The 23868-nt window shown below is 44.8% G+C and overlaps 1 protein-coding gene across 5 annotated transcripts in view; it reads right to left on the minus strand.

The window, feature by feature from the left end:
* Positions 1 to 23270, minus strand: part of gabra1 (gamma-aminobutyric acid type A receptor subunit alpha1) — a 34705-nt gene extending 11435 nt beyond the window's left edge. Inside the window, exons 1-9 of one of the 5 annotated variants that reach the window (XM_053846360.1) lie at positions 22922 to 22940; positions 22447 to 22506; positions 21553 to 21655; positions 15951 to 16057; positions 15171 to 15238; positions 12497 to 12717; positions 11417 to 11499; positions 9238 to 9381; positions 6919 to 7071 (exon numbers count right to left, since the gene is read on the minus strand). In XM_053846360.1, the coding sequence (XP_053702335.1) occupies positions 6919 to 7071; positions 9238 to 9381; positions 11417 to 11499; positions 12497 to 12717; positions 15171 to 15238; positions 15951 to 16057; positions 21553 to 21632 (856 nt within the window). In that variant the 5' untranslated portion in view covers positions 21633 to 21655; positions 22447 to 22506; positions 22922 to 22940. The other 4 variants (XM_053846359.1, XM_053846357.1, XM_053846358.1 and 1 more) reach the window with 4 other exon arrangements.
* Between the last annotated feature and the right edge of the window lie 598 nt (positions 23271 to 23868).

The following is a 23868-nucleotide window of genomic DNA, read 5'->3' on the forward strand; positions in this document are numbered from 1 at the left end:
GCCCAAAATCCATCGTACAATCTCGCGACTTTGTCGTCCTACTATTGAGCATCGGATCTGACTGAACGGTTCGCGTGAGTCAGTGCGCTACTGTGGACATCCAAATTCCCCCGCAACTGACTCAATGTTGCCTTTGTCGCTTCTTATCTCCGCCTCTCCTTGATTCACCTTTCAGGCCGAGTCTTTTCCTCTCACATCCGTTCTAATCCCAGCATAACCTTAAGATGCCTCACCGGCACTGGCTTCCTGTCAAAACTCAAGAGACTCAATGTATGCTGAGGTCACATGACACTTGAATTTAGTATCACAATGACATCAGCGTGCGACGGTTTATGAAAACTACCATTGAGTCGCCTTTAAGTCCCAGGTGTAGAACCAGTGGAGGACACTTTGCATTTACTCCAGAGGAGGAAACCGATGACAGAGCCCCGCCAACCAAAAGGCTCCTGCCAAGACACATATCCGGCCTATTGTGTTAGAAAGATCTGTGTCAACCTATTGTGGGAGCAGAGTATGATCTGTCTTAATGCTTCATCGTCTGGCTTCTGGCTACGCGGCATCTCCTCACAGACACCTCAGTCACAGCTGGCTCAAATGGTTGGAGTCAAGGAAATCTGTGTGCATCGCTTTGAGCTGAGCTGCTTCCAGTTCCTTCCATGACTGGAAGGGAAAACATGTTTTTAATTTTGGTTTGCCAATGTATCTACGCTGTATTAAGAGTAAGGAGGTTGAGGCTCGACTGCGGCTCATTCTCACTCCATAGGCATCAAAGGGTTGCTACTTCCAAGTGGAAAGTGAGTTTTCCTAGCTGCATGTTGATGCATAAGCCTTTCAATTGAAGCATTTCTTTCACTTTACACGGCATATCCTGATGCCACTGCCAGCACGTGATGCCACAGAGAGACAGAGGTTTGAATTCTTTCCATACAAATAGTCACGTCGCTAAGTTTACAGTTTGCTATATAGCTCAAATGAAAAAAACCTTTCTTTTGGAATGTCATACAAAAGGCCGACGGCGGTGACATTTGATGCAGAAGTCTGCTGACCAATAGTCCTTATTTGACCCCTTAAGTGTGGGGATGTGTTGGAATAGAGGAAGTGACAATTGAGTAATAGCAATGGTGAAGGGCGGTGAAAAAGAGAGTGTAGACTGTGACAAGTAGTGACAAGAAATTATTGGACAGTGGTGGTCAATGTCACAATATTAAGAGCAGGAGTCATAAACGTATGGCCCATGGGCCATTTGCCAGCCTCAGGATGCAGGTTTGCAGCCCAATTTTATCATGGATGTGGCCCCCAGAGGTTGGCCCCTCCTTGTCCAAAGTGAGATGTTCAGAAAACATGGGGTAAGTGAATTCCAATGGATGACATTTAAGCTTCACCTTGAAATCCTGTACTTGAATTTAAGGTGCAGATACCCCACTAATATACTTTGAATTGTGTTGCAAGTATGTAGCTAGCATTGTGGTGATGACTTTTTTTATCATGAAAGTGGTATTGGAAGCTAACATGCTAGCATCTTAATGTTGAACATACTCTGGTGGTCTTTTTTTGAAGGAGCCTTTTTTTGTAGATCTTAAAGAGGCTCACTTTGGCATTGAACCATTTACCAACAGGGAATACATGCAAAAACACGACAACACCAGATAAAGCAAAAAGCCAATGGTGAGCATGAAAATCCTGTGGTCCAGCCTCTCCAACACTTTGTCTTTGGCAGCCTCCATTCATTGGTGTTTGACACACCAGAAACGGAGTGAAGCTATTGAGGCCAGATGGTTAAAAGGCAGGCAACAAACACGGTTGATGGATGTGGCGAAAGGGGACATGAAGAGATAGCGATCACCGTAGGTTAAATGGAGGGACTTGCTGCTGAACTAAGCCCATGACGCGTATCCACGCAGAAGCAACGCAACATTTTTCCAACAGTTGTCTTCGGAACACAAGCTGCCGACAATGCTGTCAGTTAGCAATCACAGCTATCACAGAGGCACCAAGACACATTGATTCCTTCCGACACTCTCATGCCACACATGCTGTCGAACCTCACCACACACACACACACACACACACACACACACACCCACGTCCTCGCAGGGAGTTATGTCATAATGTGCAGAAACATTAACCAGCGCTAAAGGCAAGCGAACAAATAACTCGCTCAGGTGATTAGCGGCGATGATGCTAGCTAAGAGAGCGGCGGACTATATAGATAGTGACCGCTTTCTTTTATGGTCCGCATGAATCAAACGCACAAAACTAGCTTTAAAGTCATCTGGCTTTTAATCGGCAGAGTGATGAATAAGATAACTCGACCCGCAGCAGTGTTTTTAAATTGCCTATTCATCTAGAGGGCAGCCTTTAGGAAAGATTGAGTGCCGGGGCCGAGCTTTATGGTGCCGTAATGAACTTTAAACAATGTTCTCAATGCCGCGTCTGTTCACCTTAATGGGGTTGGCCTGTCAAACTTTGGACGTCTGTGTTGGAAATATGGACCCGTGTCGAGAGTCGACGAGATCGCGGTTATTGTTTTTGTGTTTTTATAGTCGTAATGGCCGCATTTTATTTGCCGGCTTGACAGGAACAGCAAGGGGAAAGTGACAGCTATTGTGATGGCACATCATCCTAACGGGGTGAAATAAACGCTCATTTTAGCAACTGCTAAAGCGCCGATCTATATGCTCCGGATAAAGAATTTCTTTGTTTTTACCAAGTCATTTTCGCCTTCGTCTGTGGGCAGGATACGGATAAACTAGTGCAAAACTCCTGTGGACGCTTTTACTGCTTCAGCTTCCCATATATTTATTTAAATTTATTGCACATTGACATTTTTTTTCTATTTCTAAGGCCAAATATATTTAAAGGTAAAAGTTTAATACTGCGTTCTTATGAAATATACCGAGTTAATGCACTATATTTCAAGGAATATATCAAGGAAAAGATATGAGCCTGTGAACTGTGGAGGGATTCCTGAGTATAAACAAACTTGGGATGTAAACTTTAAAATAGTTTAAATTTATATTCAGCTGTTGCTCTCTTTGATTATCACCAACTTTATTCATGAAAGTTGTCTGAAAAGGCCTGAAATTACTTGAATTACTTTAAAACTCCATTCAGTAAGAGCAATGTTTACGCCAGTTATGATGATTTGTTCAACATCTCAATGTTTTGGCAAACCAAAACCAACAGCCGATGACTTAAAGTAGTGTGCTGCATGTCGTGTGCCCAATGAAAAATATGTTAATGTTAAAAAAATCTATAAGTAATATTTTTGATGTGCGATTCGAGGGGGAGCGAAGATTAAAGAGGGGTTGGTTCTTAAAGATGGTTCTTTTGACAAGACTCAAGTCATTTGCAGTCAGTGTCGAAATGAACCAAGTTACGACCGGAGTGTCCCTGGAATATTTTACATGATGAAGCTTTCAATATTTCATTTAACAGGTATAAAACAACACAACAAGCCTGGTGAAAACTCAGGTTGCAGATAACTTGATGTACTGTTAAGTCCTCCTTTCAGGTACATTTAGAACAGATATAAAAAGCGATAAATTGTGAGTGAATATGGCAATATTCTGAATAATTGTGATTACATTTTTGCAATAACAAACACACCTATTCATGCAAGTGTCGTCCGATGTCTAATTTCTCTCTCAAACTAACCCAAACTACGGTGTGAAACACCATGAACTGTCCTCTGCGCTCGACTCTTGCGTGGTCATCTCCATTATTTATCTCACTTGTGCAGCTCCACAGACGCTGCACAAGTGACGGTGAGATTGTTGACCCGCTACAAGACTGACCTAGAAAGATTGCTGTCATGACTTTTATGTAAAAGTCACCTGGGTACTCGTTCAGCCGTGAGAGAGGCTCTGAGAGCACAACGTAGCCTACATAACAAGGTGCGTGTCTAAAAGGCACCTACAACAGTAGTGCATCAGAGGCTGTTTGTCTTCATCTGTATTCTGAAAATGTTCCTGTCAAAGCCCCGGTCACATCGGTGCCGAAGCACAATCGTAATATTTCTACATTCTTGTGTTGTTACAGATTCAGTCCAATACAAGCAAATTCATTTTTGGCTTATAAATGTTTAATATCAGCATTTCATACCTACTATCAGGAAGCTAGAATCAGGAGCCCCTTTACCAGGAAAGACTGAGCGAGTTTGTATAGAGTGTAGAGTGTATTTAATGCATTTTTAAGGTGATCCAACCATGTGGTGCAGACGACCGAAGCTCCCACCAGCACCAGTTTGTTATCGCGGATCTTGTTCCTCACAACCCACTTCCGGAGGCTTTTATTTTAGTCGCTCTCTTCCTGTGCTGGTTCTTCTCTGCTCTTTTTAAAGGCCGATCTGAGCTGCCTTTTGTTGGCCTTGAACACACACTTAGGGCTCATTCTTCTTCCTCTACTGCCTGAGATTCAAACTACGTTTCCTCTCCCTCGCGATTTTGTCGGTGTTTTGAGAGCGCCTGATCATATCGGGCCACTCCTACCATCTGTACTCACACCCGTTCTCGCTTTCTGATTTGTGCTATTTCGGAATCGCGTTTGAAGCGTCGGCACCTGCCTCCCTCTCTCACTTGATGCACCTGAAGGAAAGAATAATGCTGCTCCTGATGCCAACTGCTTCTTCAGTTTCAATGTGATTCCGACTCAGTATTCCAAGAAAATTCTCTCATATGACCACAGCATGGATTAAACGTATAACAGCATGCCGATAGTTGTAGGCTGTTGTGGAATAAGCAGACCACAACTTGGTTATTGAAGTGGATCCCAGCTTTCCAACACATTTTGCCGTTGGCCAAGTGGACTATTGCGTCGCAGCAGCTTCCCACGTTGCATGTTGAGGCTTACAATTTGGATCAAACGTTTCCTCTCCTACTATCGACTATCCAACATAGGACTGTCGAACCCAGGGCCACAGTTGGCGCAGGTTTTTGGTGAGACCAAACAAGCACACATAGGTTAACCAATACGGTGTCAGGCTGCACCAGACAGTGCACCCACTGCGGCCCTAACCCCAGGGTTAGACAGTCCTCTATCCATCACAGGTTTAGGGCCGCGGGACAAGAAACATTTGAAGCCTATAAACTTTCGAATCTCATTCTAGCGTATGGTCCCCTGACATCACCATCCAAACCTCAACCGTTCACCGCAGGAGGGGAACATTTCATTCAGAAGTCTGTGTGTCAACATGGAACGTGAAAGGCAGATTTCAGCTCCAACACTCTGGACGGTCAGTATGTTTCTCTCCCGGAGAGAGAATACGTTGGGCTTGCTCCACAATCTTGGTTCACAGTTATTATTATTCATAACAAAACAAACCAGTGACAAATCTTTCAGTAGGAAACCAGCTTTTGTGAGAAACAGACTGGTAGTTTTGGCTCAGAAACGGTCAAATAAGAGAATCAAAATCCAATACTTTAAAGGTGCTCTACAGCGGAGTGTGCTTCTTCATCCGAGCAGCACTTAAGACATGTTAAATGATGGTTTGATTCCGCTCGTAAATCTTTGACTTAGCCACTGAAATATTGTTATTGTCTGCGATGCCTTTTTAATGATTCATCTACGCTGATACGGACATCACGCGCTCCCCGGAGAACCAGCTCATTTGTCAGCGCTGATGTGCATTAATCTGCCGGATGACCTACCTAACCAACCTTCGCTGGAATGTATGGCTGAGCATCGATTTGTGTTTGCGCCTCATGAAGCCAAACTGGCTCCACGGCAACACACGTGGTCGACATGTGATGAGCAATGCAGGTAACTGGCTGTGACAAACACTCGCCCTCACACACCGAGGCAGAGTTGCTCTTCAAGCAATGGCCCAGGAACGAGAAGACAAAGAAGGGGGCGCCGAGCGAGGTAAGCCAAGGACATTCTCGCCTGCTGCAGACGAGCCAGAGCTTTCCTTTTGGGCCCTATTATGTAAGACCTCAGTGTGACAGACAGATACACACACACACATACAAACATGGCGCACTGTCGGCGAAGGCGCGCGCCCACGTCCAACGCATGCACATTCTGCGCACGTACATGTGGATTCACACTGAGCTCCTCACTTGAAATTCTATTGAAGCCAGCTCCGGCTGATTAAAGCTCTTGTTCACAGCAGCAGAGAACAGAAGATGAGTCGTGGACTGAATAGTCCTCCGTCAAATCCTTCACTTGCGTTGCTCTTTAAAGGACCAGCACGGGAAACATGGAGAAGTATGCTAATTATATCGGTGTTTTTTAAGCAATGAGGAGATCAATACATCTTTGATGTCATCGGTTGCCAGGAGACCGGCGGAGAGACAGGAATCGGCTGGTTCCTCAATTTAGTTTTTATGTTTACGGTTCATCCTGGTTGTTTTCAAACTAAGTGGGTGAAGCCATTCATTGCGACTGTATCATCCAGGGTTCAATTCCCGCTCCTAAATGAATGTATTTAAAGTCGTACGCATCCGGTCCTCGGCCTTACAGGAGGACCAGTTAATCCCTGAAAAGTGGCGACTTAAACGGCTTTGTTTTTCTCCCCGGTAGCGTTTACGTAACGCAGATTCGAGTCATTCATTTTTTCAAATTACATTTGAATACAGTGGAGCTCTTCCTGGCCGCTACGTCATATTTTTGCTCTTAATAAAATGCTTCACCATCGAAAAACAGATTTGTTCTCTTGCAGCAGACAGGCCCTTGTGAGTGGTTGTGACAGCAATTACATCAAAATCTCGGTCGCCATTTGACTGTCTGAGTAGCACTGAATAGATGCAGGAATAATGTCGACAGTTCGGCAGCCAATCCCGTCGCTGCTCGCGATAATCAACTCCGTTTCACAACCGCAGGATAATAAACACTCGACAAGAGGGTCTCAAAAAACAAGGTTGTCGCGGACGCAGGTGCCGGAAAACACATGACACGGACGGTGAAAGAGCAACTCACCGAAGACAGTCCTTGCAGGGACGGACTCTCTGTTGAGCCAGAAGGACACCTGAGACAGGATGACCGTCATGATGCAGGGGAGATACGTCTGGATCACAAAGTAGCCAATCTTCCTCTTCAGGTGGAAGTGGGTCGTCATGACAACGTACTCTCCTGCGGCGTGATGAAATGGGAACGCAGTCAGGTAGATGCGCAATGCAATATATTGAAGTCTGAAATAGTGTGTAGCATGTGACAGCTTTTTCTTAGATTGCAGAGATGGACAGGGGGAAAAAAAAAACAGTGACACTCATCGCATTCCTCTTGCAATGTCAGGATCCAGCCTCCACTTTTTTTCTGTTGTCGTTTCAGTCCACTTTTTTTCTGTTGTCTGCTTGAGGTTCACGTTCGTCTTTGGGATTTCGCCGTGTTGTTTGGCATCTTCTAAATGTTGTAGTCTGAGGTTAGTGTTCGTACTCTTTAATTTCTGCGTTGGATATTTTGTATTTTACGACTATATTTGGGTTTTCCATCTTCTACTTGGGTTTTTTTTTTGTTTTCTCATTTGGTTCTTTTTTGTTGCGTTTGTGGTGGCCTCTTTTTGGTGGTGCAACTTTTCCTCCATGGATGTCAATTTTACTTTGTCATCTTCAGGGTTTGGTCTTTAATGCTGATGATTTCTGCTTTGGGTTTTCTTTCTTTCTAATCTTTCTAATGGGGTACACAGTAAAAGGGGCGTGGCCATGGCAGCATCGCAGTACCAGGAGAGTAAAGAGACATTACTTATCTCTCTCTATGACAGCGGTGGTTTTTGCTGCCAGGACACTGTTAATGTGAAGACAATAAAAAGAGTTTGCATTTACTCTGATGTGATCTATTTGAACTTTGTTTCATGAAGCTTCATGAAACATTGTCCTCTCTGTTCTAAAAAATATAGATTTGAACAAACATGTCAATGAAGCCTCACATGATTTTTAAACTCACATCGCCACCTACTGAGCTATGAAAATAAGGACGCTGTTTCATGAAGCCTCATCACGAGTTACTGGGCCAGTGGCGATTTTAATTTTTCAGACTGGGTACCAAGAAAGTAAAGAGACATTACTTATCTCTCTCTATGACAGCAGTGGTTTTTGCTGCCAGGACACTGTTAATGTGAAGACAATAAAAAGAGGTTGCATTTACTCTGATGTGATCCATTTGAACTTTGTTTCATGACGCTTCATGAAACATTGTCCTCTCTGTTCTAAAAAATATAGATTTGAACAAACATGTCAATGACGCCTCACATGATATTTAAACTCACAGTGCCACCTACTGAGCTCTGAAAATAAGGACACTGTTTCATGAAGCCTCATCACGAGTTACTGGGCCAGTGGCGATTTTAATTTTTCAGACTGGGTACCAAGAGAGTAAAGAGACATTACTTATCTCTCTCTATGACAGCGGTGGTTTTTGCTGCCAGGACACTGTTAATGTGAAGACAATAAAAAGAGGTTGCATTTACTCTGATGTGATCCATTTGAACTTTGTTTCATGAAGCTTCATGAAACACTGTCCTCAGTTTAACTTTATTCCACTTTATGCTCTAAAAAATATAGATTTGAGCAAACATGTCAATGAAGCCTCACAAGATATTTAAACTCACAGCGCCACCTACTGAGCTCTGTTTCATGAAGCCTCATCACAAGTTACAGAGTTGGGTTTTCCGTTTCCTAGTCTTGAATTATGTGTGTTGATTAAACCGCTCCTATTGTGAGTTCTGTTTGACCAGTCTAGTTCATATAGCATTGACGTTGTTCTCCCCAGAGAAAAAGAAATGTCAACACAACATAGAAGCTGAATATCTTCAGCACCTCTTTCATGCACTGTGTTGAAGTTGCAAATATCTGGGAGCTGTCAGACACACGCTCTCACACAGCCACAAGGACGACAAAAAAACACTGACATTTAAACAAGCAATACATTTTCCTGCAGGACGGAATGGCTCCTTCGATGAGGCCAGCATGTTGACTTCGTGTCTGGACGTTGTTTATGAGTCGCAGCATATAGCAGGCTCTCTGCATGGTAGCGTGCACACGCAGGATAAATAACTCATTCAAACAAAGAAGCGTACAGCCTCAGATGCTCCTTTTTGTGCTGAACGTTGCCATGGACTGAGAGGCAAAATGGAAATCTAAAAGCCAATGGGGAAATCAATCTAGGTCACGAGCCCCGTTCGCTCAGACCGGCGATGCAGATGAAATGATGCGGCTTTCAAGTTATTTATGAAGCGTCCGCTGATGGGCGACTGGCGTTAGCCTACATTCAAATGAGGCTGAGGTTTGAGGCGAGACGCACCTGTGCTGGACTGCACCACGCCGGAGTCCACGCTTTGGCCCATCAGATCGTACTGGTTCAACCTGGAGCCGTCGTCCGCCACCACCACCGACTGCGCCGCCCCTCTGGTCCAAACGTAGACCACCTCGGCACGGGTGTACGCATCTAAAAATAACAGCCGCAGCGCACAAACAAGCGTGAGCAACACACAAGCGTTGTTATATATTTATTTAGGTGAACAAAAGGACGCCGGCGAAATGAGGTCAGAGTTGTTCCGAACTCTCTGCCTTTCATCTAACAGCTATTTTGTCTCCATCATGATGCTGAAACCCCAGACCTGCGCTTGTAAATGAGACGTGATTGCTGTTCTTACGTTGGCTTCATCAAAGAATGGCTTGAGTATGGAAATGAGTGGGTTTGCATGATTGCACGCCCTAAAAATAAACTGCCAGTGACACTACATAACAACACAACCAAGGGACAAACCTGTTGTTACCAGGAGGATTGTGTAGTTTTCAAATTGTGCTTACGTTAATCCTATGTATTTGTCTTTATTCTCACACTATTCACCATAGGAGGTGCATGGAAAGAAGAGGAGAGGGGGTCATTTTTCGTATATGAAGGGAAGCGATGAAGAGAGTGGAGGCAGGGTGGGGATGAAGCTGATGTTAGAGTAGCAGCAAGTGGACTCTGAAAGTGAGGACACAGTTTCATGAAGCATCATCAGCCCATCACTAGTCATCACTGCCAAGGCGTATGTCAAAGTGCGGCCCGGGGGCCAAACTTGTCCCTCTGACTGTATTTAAGTGGCCGTCCAGGAGTTAACTAAAATGTTAAAACTCACATGTGGACTTCAGGAGGCAGAGACGTGTCCACAAAAACCCCTTTCAACGGTCACAAATATAACCTGGTCCCTCAGGTCCCCGCATGGTCTCGGGGCTCAGGAGTCAGTGTAACCCCCATTTCTGCCGAACATGCCAGCAGCCTGGCGTCCTGCCTCACCAAATGGAGAGGCCACTTCATGGTGCTAAATGCGCTATGGGCATTTAAGCCAGCTTTGTTGGAACACTGTGCTCATGAGAAAATGTCCTCCAGATGTGTTGTGGTTGTGTTTCAAGACGTACACTGACTTCCTGCCAGTACGAACCACTGTACTCAAGATTGATGTGGATATTTGCGACTCGTGGAAACACTGTCTCTGACTAGAATTAAAGCAGTTCTGTAAAAACCAGGGGTTAGATGAGTCAGAGATGAAGATACGGAGGTGGTCAGTGTGAGTGAATATAAAGGACAACGTCAAAGTTGAGTGTATTAGAGGGACGTGTGGAGATGTTTGGAGACAAAGTTGGAGATGCCAAATGGTTCAGACACGTGAGGAGGAGAGACAGAGTTGGACCAAGACTGGAGAAGAGGAAGACCTCCAATGACGTTGAAGAAACATGAGGAGATGAAGAGGGATAGGTGTGACCACGGATGGAGAAGAGAAACAACCTCGAAGTGACATCAAAGGAAGTCTGTGCCCAAGCACCATCCTTGTGGTGTCTGGTTTTGGAAAATGATCTCATTTGTTATGTAACATCACATCACGTCTTATCATGTCAAGACTCGCCCCCCGAAAACACATGAGGAAACAAACACAAAAACATCCCAACAGGACAACGTGACCTTCAAAGTCACTTTTCCGGCCTCGGGCAGGCAGGCGGACCTGTCAGAGCCGCATCGCGGCCGCTGAGTGAAGGACGGATGTCGACTGCAGCATCGGAACCAGAGCTTCTCACTGAAATATTTACGGACAGGACCAAGCTGGACGGCGAGTCCAGCTCCGCAAAAGTGACCCGTCCTGCATCATTTCTTTGCAGGCTCTGTCAGCAGCGAGCAGCTGGTGTGACGCTGCGGCCAGCCAAGACTCCGATAAACACCGGCCTTTACTGTGCTCGCCTGCCAGGGTCTTGCAGGGTCTTGAGAGTCCTGGCAGGGTTGAACGGCGGGAGCAGTGGGGCCGGAGCAGACAGCTCCTCGGGGAAAACAGATGTTACCACACTGTCATCCCTTATCCCAGCCTCGTGCACAGGCACGGTGGATGGGGGCGGGGGGTGGGGAGGGTGTCACACTTCCAGTCGACTGAAGTAGTGACAGCGCATCATGTGTGTCGGTGTGTGGTCATGAACACGTATGACAGGTTGTGTGCGCGGCCACTTACAGCTGCCGAACTTCAGCGGACAAGCGTGTGCATCCATGGGAAAGTCTTCCAGGTGCATGGGACATTCAGCTCGCACCGTCAGCCTGGACAGAGTCACACACATTAGGGAGGAATCCGGCTCCGTTTGGCAGTTCAGGAGACTCGACAAACCGCACAACCACGATGGAAATGGTCGGAACTTGAACTGTGAGCCAAAAAAATTCTCCTGAATTTTAACCAGAAAGAAACATAGTTTTGTGCATTTGTCCTGTTGTTTTTTTGTCTGTGTTTAAGTATAAAATATCACATTTTTTTGTTTTTTTTCACTCTGTTTTGGACGTGCAGAGGTTTTCTAGGTCGCCTTAAAGTGATCAATATAAATTTCTGTTGACGCTCCATTTAAACTCACAATTCATTCGAGTTTGAATGCTGAGGAGCAGAGCATCAGTGTGGTTCCCGACGTCCCGCCCAGCTCTTCACACTTCTGAACTCTGTCTGCTTTCCCCTCCACGGCAACGCTCCGCTACCCTGAGCCGGGTTTCTATTTTCTGACAGCTTGGTGAAAAACAGCATGTCAGGCCACCCGTGACACACTAATCTCCCATCCGTCCCTCATCTCGCTCATCTGTGACAGCAATATGGGCCCCGCCCCCTGCCTCTCTTGCTAGTAAGCGTGCTAGAACAAAAGATCCTGGTTTGTCGCGTTCACCTCACTCCGTCCAACTGCTACCTTTAAGCCTGATCTTTCCGGTCATCATATCAGGTGCAGGTCTCACACCAACCCGATCATCTAAAGTACATGAAAGAAGATTAAAGCTGTAGTGTAAAAGCCTCACAATATTTGAAATATGCAGCCAAGCTTGCTGCGGCGCCGAGCCTTCACCGCAATGTAAACTTCTCACTGAATAAAACTAGTATTTTTCAAATTTTTCGCAGTAGTAGTAGCTAAAACCTTTTGCACCACGTTCTTTAGTGTTAATGATATTTTACAAGGAAGGACAAGCAATGCTACGCAACATGAAACCCACTGAGAACAACAATGCACTGCAATGTTCTTTCATGATACGAACTTTACAAAAGGTGCACGGAAGTGTGTCTGACCTCATGGTGTAGAGCAGCTTGCCTTCCTCTGTGATCCTCAGGAGCTTGTTCGGCATGGTCATGTTGTGAGCCACTGACTTTTTGCCGTTGTGGAAGAAGGTGTCCGGGGTCCAGATCTTGCTGACCATGAGGTTGTTGAGGCGCAGCACGGCCATGGGACCGGTGAACTTTAACCTCTCATCCTTCCAGCTCTGTCTGAAGAAGACATCGATGGTGTACTCCTGCAGGTGGAGGACAGTTAGAGTCAACATCATTCCACCTCAAATCAGTTTAAGAAAACAGAAAATGCTCTCTTCTGTTCCTGAGGTGTGATTTGAATTGACCCTTATTGTCTCATGGACATCTGTAAAAGTGGGTTATTTCCTTATTAACATAATATGCTTATTGTTTATTGCTTTGTAACGTTCGATAAATATAATGCACTTCATATATTTAAATAAACATAAATAGAATTGTTTTTATAGCTCACTGTGTTGCTTGTAAATAATGCATTTATTACAGTTCAGATCTGATAATGAAATTATAGAATAAAAATAAACCAAAAATTGATATTTTTAATTGATATTTACATTTTTTATTGTCTCTATTAAATTCAATTTTATTATCATTTCTTTATTTAATTTAATTTCAATGTTTTATACAATGACTTTATATGTATTTCCAATAAACAGAACTGAATTATCGTTGCAGTTGTATGTTTTTGCATGATTATGAATGAAATATGAAATAATCAAATTTATAATTACATTTAAGATCAGTTATTGATGTTAATATTCATAAAAGTCGACGGAGAACGTTACATTTAAAATATAGAGATACATATTTTGCATGTGCATTTTCCTTGTCATATTTTTTATTTCTTAATATTTTCCAACACCTCACCAATGTAGCTCATAACAATCGAATTATGACAAGATAAAGAGATTATTGACTTGACCAAGTGATGAGGAACTGGAGGATCCACAGCCAGTGGGTCACCAGAAGCTGCTCACCTTAGGTGCAGCAACCCAGCGTCAAAGTTCGGAACTAGAACTGGAGGATTATTAAACCAGCTAATGACAGCTGCTTCGAGCCAAATGTAATAATCTGCTCTGGGCCTGGTTTATCTACTCCGCTCTCTCAGGAGAATGAGTCCCAGACTCCAAGTATGAGAGCAGGAGAGGCAAGGTTCTTCAGCGGTTCCTTCTGGCTGCTGCACAGCAGCGCAGCAGTCCAGGCCTGCCACCGCAGTGAACCAGGAGCACGTCAGAAGGCGCGCACACTCACTCACACTCACGCACAGCCGAGTGTTAAAGGAGAGCCAGAGAGACATTTGGATGAAATTAATTGGTTTCCGGAACACAGGGCAATGATCATATTCTCGCAAATAACAGCTGCAGCTTCTGCTCGTGGGATCGCGCTGCCTCATGTCTGATTCGTGGCTTCTCCCTTTTACACGGACACAATTTGAATATCATTAGGAGCCAGATCGCTGCGCGCTTCCACGGATCGCAACGAATCGACCTGGTTACAGGAGGAGTCAAGTGGGTGGGAAGGACTGCGCAGGCGGACTCGTCCCTCACTCCAGAACAAGATCCTTCCCAGAACTCTCATTCCTCAGCTCCACTCCCCACTGACACCGACGCACACACTACTCTTGTGTCTTTTCACCAATATTTCCACATACAATACGCTTCCTTTCAACTTTTCTTTCTCCATTTTTTTTAATTGAATATTTTCACATTGATTTTCATCTAGAACACACTCAAGTAATGCAATGGGTTTCCACCCAAAACTATTTTTGCAACATGTATATTTATTGCCAGAATATTCGACAAAAGAAATAAAATAAAAATTTCAAAAACTTCTTTTTTTTTGCTATTTAATATATTGATGTTATTATTCACTTAATAAGTCTGTATTTAAAATACATTGTTCAAATTTTGAAACAAATATTTAATCATGTGGTCATGGATGATGATAGAAATATATATATATATATATATATATATATATATATATATATATATATATATATATATATATATATATATATATATATATATATATATATATATATATATATATATATATATAGTCAAGTTGTTAATAATAGCAAAATAATTTATTTAATCATTTAAGCAAAATAGACACGGATTATTTTCAGTATTACTTCAGTATACTAGTATTCATATTGCATTAAAAAAAAAAAAAAAAAAAACTGTGTTTACTACTTAACTACTACTGTTTAATAGTTTTAGTAGTAGTTTTTTCCTCAACATATTTTCTGATCCAAAATAAATTCCTTTTTTTTATTTTTTTTAAATTTCATTTTAAAGTCAACAATATATTTTATTTGTTTTATTTCTTTTTCAACACTGACCTTGTCTGGAGGTCACCACCTGCCCCACCCCACACCTCAACGCTACACACATCCAGTTTTACAAGCACCGATGAAGGATAAGGTGATACGGTTTGTGACGCCTGGTAAATACATATCACACATGTGGCACTTTTATTAGTACATCAGAGGTTAATGGACTGAATCACCAAACATATATTTTTCTGCCGTGAGGCCACACACACACACACACACACACACACACACACATAGATCGGCTGGAGAAAAACAGATGGAGTGGATGGAGGACGCAGTGAAACCCACTGACATTTACAGAAGCGAAAAGAGTCTTACCATGTCATGGTCCGAAACCGGCCCAATACTGGTCACGAAAATGTCAGTCGTGACTTCAGTTATACGCTCTGTTGAAGCAGGAAATTGCCAGAGTGAGCGACGATCATTCATTATCTGCTAACTACCTGTTAATACCAGCCCACCTGCCGGCGGCGCCTGACGCCTTCACTCTAAACACACCTATGCAGGAGAGAGGCTTAGGATGTCAGTCACCACCTCAGTTGGCTTCACTGTCAGCTCCATGACCGTGGCGGCGCCTCGGTGTCTCAACACATGGGCTGCAGACATGTGCCGCAATAGTGACGGCCATCTGGACGCCTTCCTTTGATTTCCACGCTGAGATACAGCTGCACGACTTATGAATGATCCCGGTTCATAATTTCCTCCTGGCGAGTGAAGGCGGGGCCTTTTTTTGCTGGCCTCCCTTTCACAGCCACGTCCATCACACACCAATTCTCACATTATCTCCGTCCCCGCTCCTTATCTATTTTTCTCATTGGGTTTTGTCGCCGTCTTTCCTGCCATTTTTCTCTCCTTTTGTTAGAATGGAGCGACGACAATGGAGTGAGTGGGAACCCGTCATAATAAAATGGCATTTAGATGTAAAATTACAAGGCTAGCTTCATGACATTTCTGTATCTGGCCACGAGTGACACTGTGATTCCTTTAACCAGACAAAGGCCTGTCGCTGGAGGTGGGGAAAGACATCACAGTCCGTGCCAGAGCTCACGAACGCACCTTCGCCATGATCCATCCATTCACGGGCTTGGGTTTACTGACCTCCGAGTCCGGGCCTGAGGCGATTGTCGTAGCCATCCAGAAGGCTGTCCAGGATCTTGGTGAACACCGTGGAGTTGTCTTCGTTCTGTTCATCTGTCTTGCTGTTGCTGCAAAGCAGAGACATTGATGGAAACTCACAGCAGGAAGCACAGACCTCCAATCATCTCTGACATTGTTGGGAAGTTTAGAGAAGGTTTCTTCTCGTATGCACTGTCCCTGGATCTTCAAGGATCCTGCATGATGAAGGAGGAAGCTCTGGCACCAGGAAAAAGGGTCGGGCCGTGGGCCACATGCAGCCCTGCGCCTGTATTTTTGCGGCCTTCATGAGGTCCAACTAAAACTAGAAAATGATATGAAGTCATATTTATATAATCAAAAGAAAGTTCATGTATGTAAATCTTTATATTGAAATAAATGCATCAAAATGTTAACAGGTTTCATGGCCTATTACATTTCATCTTTTTAGGTCTGTTTCGTCTTTGTTACTTATTTTTGATTTCACCCAACGTTCCCCTCACAGCATTAACTGTTGGCCCTGAGAGAATCCAACTGCCAACCCCTTCTGTAGATCAATAAGTAAACAATGGCTGAGCTCAAACATCATGGCGCATTCGCTCATCTGTACGCGTTCAGTTGGAACAGTTTTTGATGATGAACATCCACAACAGCCTGCTGGGAATCACCAATAACGTAACAATGGTTGGGCCTAAACCATAAACTACCTCTGATCAAATCATGTCAGCATAAAACATTGAAATTGTTGACCATCTTCGCAGCATTTTCGGAATAAAGATCAGGTTTTGATGGATTTTTGCCAGCGTTTTCCCCACGATCGCACCATGACTCGCGTTTACAAGCCACTTGACTTCAGTAACCGCGTAAGAGGTGACATTCTCAGCCAGCTAATGTGTCCATGGAGACCATCCGTTGACAGCGTGACCCTTGCGCTTACTGTTCTCGACAGGGAACAAATAGCTAGAGTTTAGAACAAAGTGGGGAGTTCCTTTATCTACGGATCATGAGACGTCTTCCCCTTCGATCTGCCACACGGCAGCTGAAGTGAAGTGATTTTCCTAGAAACCTCCTCCAGAAAGGAATACCGAGGTGTTTCCATGGTCTCTTGTGGTGCTACAGGACATGTACTCGGATCCGACTGGCAGGCACGCGGACCACATGACCTCTTCAGGAACTGGATTGTGCAGTTCATTTCCAGATTTAAGAGACAACAAACTCCAACCAAGGTCTCCTGTTTTAACCATTCTTGTGCTGTGGAATTCTTCATAGCTGGTAAAGAAGCGTCTTAACAGACTGAAGTTCCATACCGTTTCAAACTGACTTCCGAACAGAAATTTCCATTTACCGTTGCACCTCTCGTGTACCTTGAAAATATAGCTTCACGAAACCCAACACGTTATATTTGGCAGAACTCACTCCCGAGATTCCTTCATGATAAAATCCTCTTTACTTGATTGGTCGTAGCTCAATGGAATTTAGCAATTAAGGATTAAAGATTGAACCATCTTGCGCTCGAGTGGGGGGTTAAGGCGGTAGGGGATTGGTCGGTGGATCAGCACACAGCAGCAGTTGTTGTGTGTGTGAGAGAGAGAGCTGAGCCAGAAGACAAAGCAATCTTCATTCTGACCCGCAGCTATGGTCATGAGCCGTGAGTCATGACCGGAAGAACGAGATACAAGTGGCCGAAGTGAGTTTTCTCCAACGGGTGGCAGCGGTCTCCCTTCAAGACAGGGTGAGGAGCTCTGTTGATCGGAAGAGACTCATAGTAGAGCTGATGCTTCTCCTCGTTCAGGGGAGTCAGTTGACTCCATTTGGAGGGGTTTCGGGCACAGCCAGCTGGGAGGAGACCAATGGGTCGACCCAAGACCAGGTGGAGGGATTAGGTCACTTCACTGGACTGGGATGCTCCTGTCAGAGCTGGTGGATGTGGCCTGGGAGAAGGGCTCTGCTGAAGCTGCTGCCCCCGTGACCTGGCAACGGATAAGCGGTTGAGGATGGATGGCTGGGCAGATTAAACTAGTCAGATTAAAAGAACCTATACCCGGCCCCTGTGGACTCTCCGTTGTCATAGAAAGACTTGGGAGTCTTTCTGAGCGGAGAGCTGTATGAGCGCGCCCAGTCAAACCTTGAACCAAAGTCGTTTCTCTCATTCCAATGAATGAATCGGACTCACTTTACTTTACAGGTCTTAGGGGTTCAGTTGCAGTGTAAGGATTTCAAAGCTTCCATTCCGTCCAGCAGGAGGGGCCGGAACTTGTCAAGAAAGGTCGCTCACCGATCCCGAAAAACAAAACACGCCCATTCCCACCACATAAACCTTCGGACAGCTTCGATAAAACACTAATTCAAAGGCCTTTACTGTGAAGCCGTGAACAGAAAGACGCCGCGTCGCGAATCATCTTTGATCATCCAGCAGCTGTGAAGACCTATTTTAAGCAAATATCCAAACATGACAGTGTTTCTCTGAGCCGCTCGTGCTCTGTTGGTATAAATATACGACGGAGCGGGACACATGCCGATGCGCCGCAGCCCACGTGTGAGCGCGGCATGGGCCAATAAAAGATCCCTATTGTACATTATTTATTCCTTAATATGCCATTTTAGACCACAAAGGCTTCTGCTGAATCTGCTCTTCGCGCTCAGCATAAAACAAAAACGCCCAGAGCAACGCCGAAAACACTCACAATCATTAATGGCGAGCGCCGAGTTGTTGCATCTCCATGCATGAATATTTCATTTATAAGCAGACGTATACAGTAATTACATTATGTATAGGCAGGATGTGTCGGAAGTGTTTGGATTAACGCGCATCTCCGCGGTTGTGTACATATTGTGTTTGCGATGGTAATAAGCTCCAAAATATCCGACGATGCAGCGGCCGTCCTCGCGGAGCTCTCCAGGCCGACAGTGGTTCGGTGGCGTGCTAAATAAACAGCCAGTGTTTGGAAACAAGCTGGGAAGCTGGAAGGAGAGAGCGAGGTCATCCAGATTGGTTCGCGGCGACAAGAAGACGGAGGGATGAGCGGCGGCTCGGAGTTGAGTGAGGAACAACATCCTTTTAAATTCGGTTCTTCCCGGGAGGGAACATGGCACGCGGCTCGATGGTACCAACGGATTCACGCAGCAGCTTAGCAACCAAACTGATCTCCGTTAGCAATTTGAAGAATCACATTACATCAATCCTCCATGGGACGGTTAACTGGTTTCACATTTCATTGCGATGAAATCACAATCCCTGCAAGAATATTTAGCTCTATTCACGTGAAAATACATTTTTACACTTACTGACGGCTCACTATTTTCAAGTGCAATTTTTAAACTGATAAAGACTCGTCTGTGGCGAGTCACGCACTTTATAGTCACCAAATCTATCTCACTGTGTCTTTGTGAATACAAATGTGGTGCAAGTTTTTAACTACAAATGTGGAAATACTACATGAATATGAACTTTTTTGCTTCATATAAGACCAGCAAATGTTGAGGAAGAAAGTAAAAGTGCTGTTCCTCCTCCAATGAACTGGGTCTTATTCAAACATATTCAGAGCTGCCTCATTAACCTCAATGACATGGAGACAACCTCCTCAGGTTAGCAGTCCACTTATATCACCTCCCTCCCTCACGATATGACCTGCATGTTAATGTAACCACCTCACCAGCCCCAGCACATACTTCACACATCACTCAAATGTCAAATTCACTCTTTATTTCTATGACATTTTTTCCAGCTCTGATTTGGGTTTTGATGCCTTCAAGATGGCGGTAAACTCAACAGCGCCTTCAAATGTTAAGGTTTCAGTCGCAAAACCAAGTGAAATGAAGCTCACTTTGTTTAGCCTGGTATTGGAAAAGCAATAGAGTCAAATTTTGAGTCTCAATCAATCCTGCTAAAGCTGAGTTCACTTGCGATTATTGACAAATTAATCACACATTTCGTATCTTTTCTAAATATAACTTAAAGGTCAGATCAGTACAAGGACGGACAACAATGCTTTAGAATACCCTCGGTGGCACTGAAGAGGCTCAAAAACATGCTAAAAGCATGATGTTGTTAGCATTAATCGCCAGTCTTGTGTTGAATCAATCTTCCTTTTGTATTGATAATAAAAAATCTGTCATTAATTTGGCATTAATCGCAAGTTAACTCAGCTTTAGTGCGATTAATTCTGATAAAAAATGCAATCTATTGACACTCCTAAGTGTAAATACATTCAATTCCACCTGAGGTTCTTACTCAAAATGCTAGTGCTAAGCGTCAACACCAATGCCTTTCTCTTAGTGGACCAGAGTTATTTCACCGTTCATCTCACCGACTGATTTGAGTCGTCGTCTGACTCAGCATTCCATAAACAGGCGTAAAAGGCGCCGGTATTTAGAAGTCAGAGTCGCTACTCTTTAGCTTCACATGTGAGTTGTGAGGCTAGAAAAGCATTTTTCACTGACAATGAAGTGAAGAAATGTGGTGGTTTCTGGTTCACAACAATTCGTGAGTTTAATACAAGGGGTTGTGGACCTCCAGAATTCTCAACAGCGACCATTTCCGGCCCTCGGGCTGCAATTTGGACTTGCTTGTTTTAGGGTGCGGATTTTAAGAATTGATCACTGACATTATTCATGAATAATGATGTCGGTTTTTGCTCGGGAAAGTCGTTGTCAGTGTGAAGTGGCGAACCGCACAATGTTGTGCAATGTTGTGGCTGAAGGAAGGAAATATGGTGGAGAACTGAAGAGGAACCCAGGTGTTCGGCAGCCAGAGGCCACTTGCTCATAAAACACTGTACACCATCCCCATCTACAGGTCATCTGAACATCAACACTTCTGTCTTCTCCCTCAGCCGCCCTGCTGCACACATGTTCCTCTCATCCAGCCTCAATGCTTCGGTTTGTCTCAAGCCAAATATCTATTTTTAGAGCGGCGTATTCTGTGTTATCACTGCTGACTTGCAAAAAAAAAACAAAAAGCCTCACTCTTCATTTATATCAACCGCCTGCGACAGCGGCTCTAAATTATTCAACCACTCTAAAATTGCAGGACTCCGAAGACGTCCCAGGATGGTGAGAGGAGCTCAGCTGATGAATTTCCACGGGGGGCGTTGATTACTCATGGTGCTTCAAGGAATCCACTCCCAGTGAACGTGGAACGATTGATATACATTTTTGGGCAACATCTGGCCGCCTGTTGTTTACACTGTTGGTGTTTGTTTTCGGCTGCGCTTGGCACTCACACGTCGGCGTGTACCATGGTGTGGGATCAGGCTTGGGATCTGAACATGGTCCACACCGCAGCTTATGACTTCCACGTGGAAATACACAACTTCAGCAGCCAATAGGGTCTTTTTTTGCTTTTTTTTTTTTAAGCCACACATTCATATTCCATCATCAATTTCTTCTTAAAAGTCCTTAACATTCAAAAATAATGATATTTCTGAATGTTTTGAATGATAGAATGAATGGATAATAACTCAAAAAATACATTGACTTCAAGCTCCTCCCATTTCCCTTATCTGCACATGCTTTTATTGGATTCAAACTAGCAGAAGTTGGGTCATACATTTGTGTTATTATGGTTTCTATAGTGAGGATGTCTTACCTTTTTGCAGCGAGTGCACCGTTGGCGATGAGCAAGCAAGCACACAGACACAGCGAGGCCGCCCTGCTCCGTCCACACATGGCTGCACTATGAGGACCTTTCACTGGTGGAGGTCAGGAGCAGCGCACAAGAGAGGAGAAGCACCATCACTGCCAAGTCATATGGGGCGTTGTTCCAACATAATCCCAGACTTGTCACCACCCCTGGCCAACGTGAAATGGAAATGAAGCCGTCGTGTTTGGAAGGCTGTCACTGGAGAAGCATCTCCACGCCTGCATCCATGGCGCACCATGACTAAAGCAGCAGGGATGGGAAGAGTGGAGCACCTGTACGCCGACCTCCCCTCTGATATTCCCCGCAATGTGAAAACGCCGCAACCTAAATCCCACCTAAAAAAAAATCTTCAAGCGGGCGGTTGGTAAAGTACGGAGCCGCCTGCCTGCTCTGTTATGAACTGGGATGAAACACACACACAAATACACAAAAATAAATCCTGTGCTTGACAAGGATTTGATAAATCAGGGATGATGCAGATTAACAAACGGTGGAGAAAATCCCGCACACTTTCTAAGTCACGCCGGGGTGAAATAAAGCATCCCAGCATCTTCCGGAGGATTTTTTTTAGAATATTTAAGGCTGGGTGGGAATTAAAAATGCAACTGCAAACACACGCATGGCGCACCGATTCGTGCGTGGCGGAGTAATTACGCAAATGGTGGTGTTTTAGTTAGAGCTGTCCTTGGTGCTGAAATAGGATAGAAATCGAATTGAATTCGACGCTTGAGTGGCAGTGGCGGTGTAGGGACGCGATCCGCGTCTGGATTCTCGTATAAGAAGCGCGGATATGTTTAAAAAATATATATATAAAATACAATAAAAATAGGAGCGACTTACAGCAAAAGGAAGGCGGTGTATCCCGGTGTCTATATCCTCAAACTTTTGTGAATATCCGAGCTGAATGAGAGGCATGAAAAACGAGGGGGGGAAAAAATCCTTGTGTGATCTCAGATCTGACGAATTTTCGCTTGAGGCTGGAGAAGCGGCTGCTGACGATCTGCGCAGGTCTCTCTCACTGTTCACTCAACTCTCTCCGTCTGTCAGCAACAAGCCAAAAAAGCGTCCACCTCATCTGCCGAACCAATGGTCGCTTCATAAACTCCAGCGGTTAATGCGCCATAATGGAACGTTTAATTTCATCCCCCCCTCCTCCCCAAAAACAGCAACATTTCCCTCTAAACGACGGTGCGTTTTACACTGCTCGGCAGCCAGGTTTATTCTAGGGAGAAGAAGGTTTCAGCTCGCATGCAGCCTTTTCCCCCCGGATTTTCAAGGACACTAAATTGACATCAGATGAGTGGAATATACTTACGGAGAAGCAGCAGGGCGTTAGGTAACACACACACGCACGCACACACGCGCGCGCGCACGCAAACACAAGAAGATAATGACAGCTCCCCCAAAAATGTTGAAGAAAAGCGTCGCACCTCACCAGCAGCACTGACGAGACGATCCACTCTCCTCCTCTCTCTCTCTCTCTCTCTCTCTCTCTCTCTCCTCCTCCTCCTCCTCCTCTCGCTCGTCCTTTCTGCGATTATTTAGGAGAAATCCAGCAGGAGTCACTCGCCTCTCGTCTCGCTTTAAAACCCCACGTTTCGCAGCGAGTGTGTGTCTGTGTTTACACGCCAATGTTGTGCCGCTGCACAGCCGCGCCACTCCAGACTGAGTGGCGTGGCGCGCTCCGCTGCGTGGATCTGCAAGGGATGGGGGCGGGATGGGAGGAGGGGAGGCGGGGGGGGGGGGGGGGGGGGGGGGGGGGGGGAGAGAAAGAAGGTCGACGGTAACCCGGCGAGTGCTTTTGTACTCCAAACTGCAAGTCGGTGGACACATCATCGGCCGGAATGACATGGAGAATTGACATGTACGCGCGCACATAGGAGTCCATCCTGATGCGCAAGTGGTTTGGTTGGTTTTGCCCTCACTTTTGACTGAAGGTTTGTCTCATCGCGTCAGTCTGGTCTGCAGTGCAACGCTGCCTTCTGCTGCCGTGCGTCAACATATGTGTGTGTGCGCGCGCGCGTGTGATCTATCTATCTATCTATCTATCTATCTATCTATCTATCTGTCTGTCTGTCTGTCTGTCTGTCTGTCTGTCCATCTATCTATCTATCTATCTATCTATCTATCTATCTGTCTGTCTGTCTGTCCGTCCGTCCATCTATCTATGTATCTATCTCTCTATCTGTCTGTCTATCTATCTATCTATTTATCTATCTATCTATCTGTCTGTCCGTCCGTCCGTCCATCTATCGATCTCTC

The sequence above is a fragment of the Synchiropus splendidus genome, chromosome 17 (genome assembly GCF_027744825.2).
Source record: "Synchiropus splendidus isolate RoL2022-P1 chromosome 17, RoL_Sspl_1.0, whole genome shotgun sequence".
NCBI lineage: Eukaryota > Metazoa > Chordata > Actinopteri > Syngnathiformes > Callionymidae > Synchiropus > Synchiropus splendidus.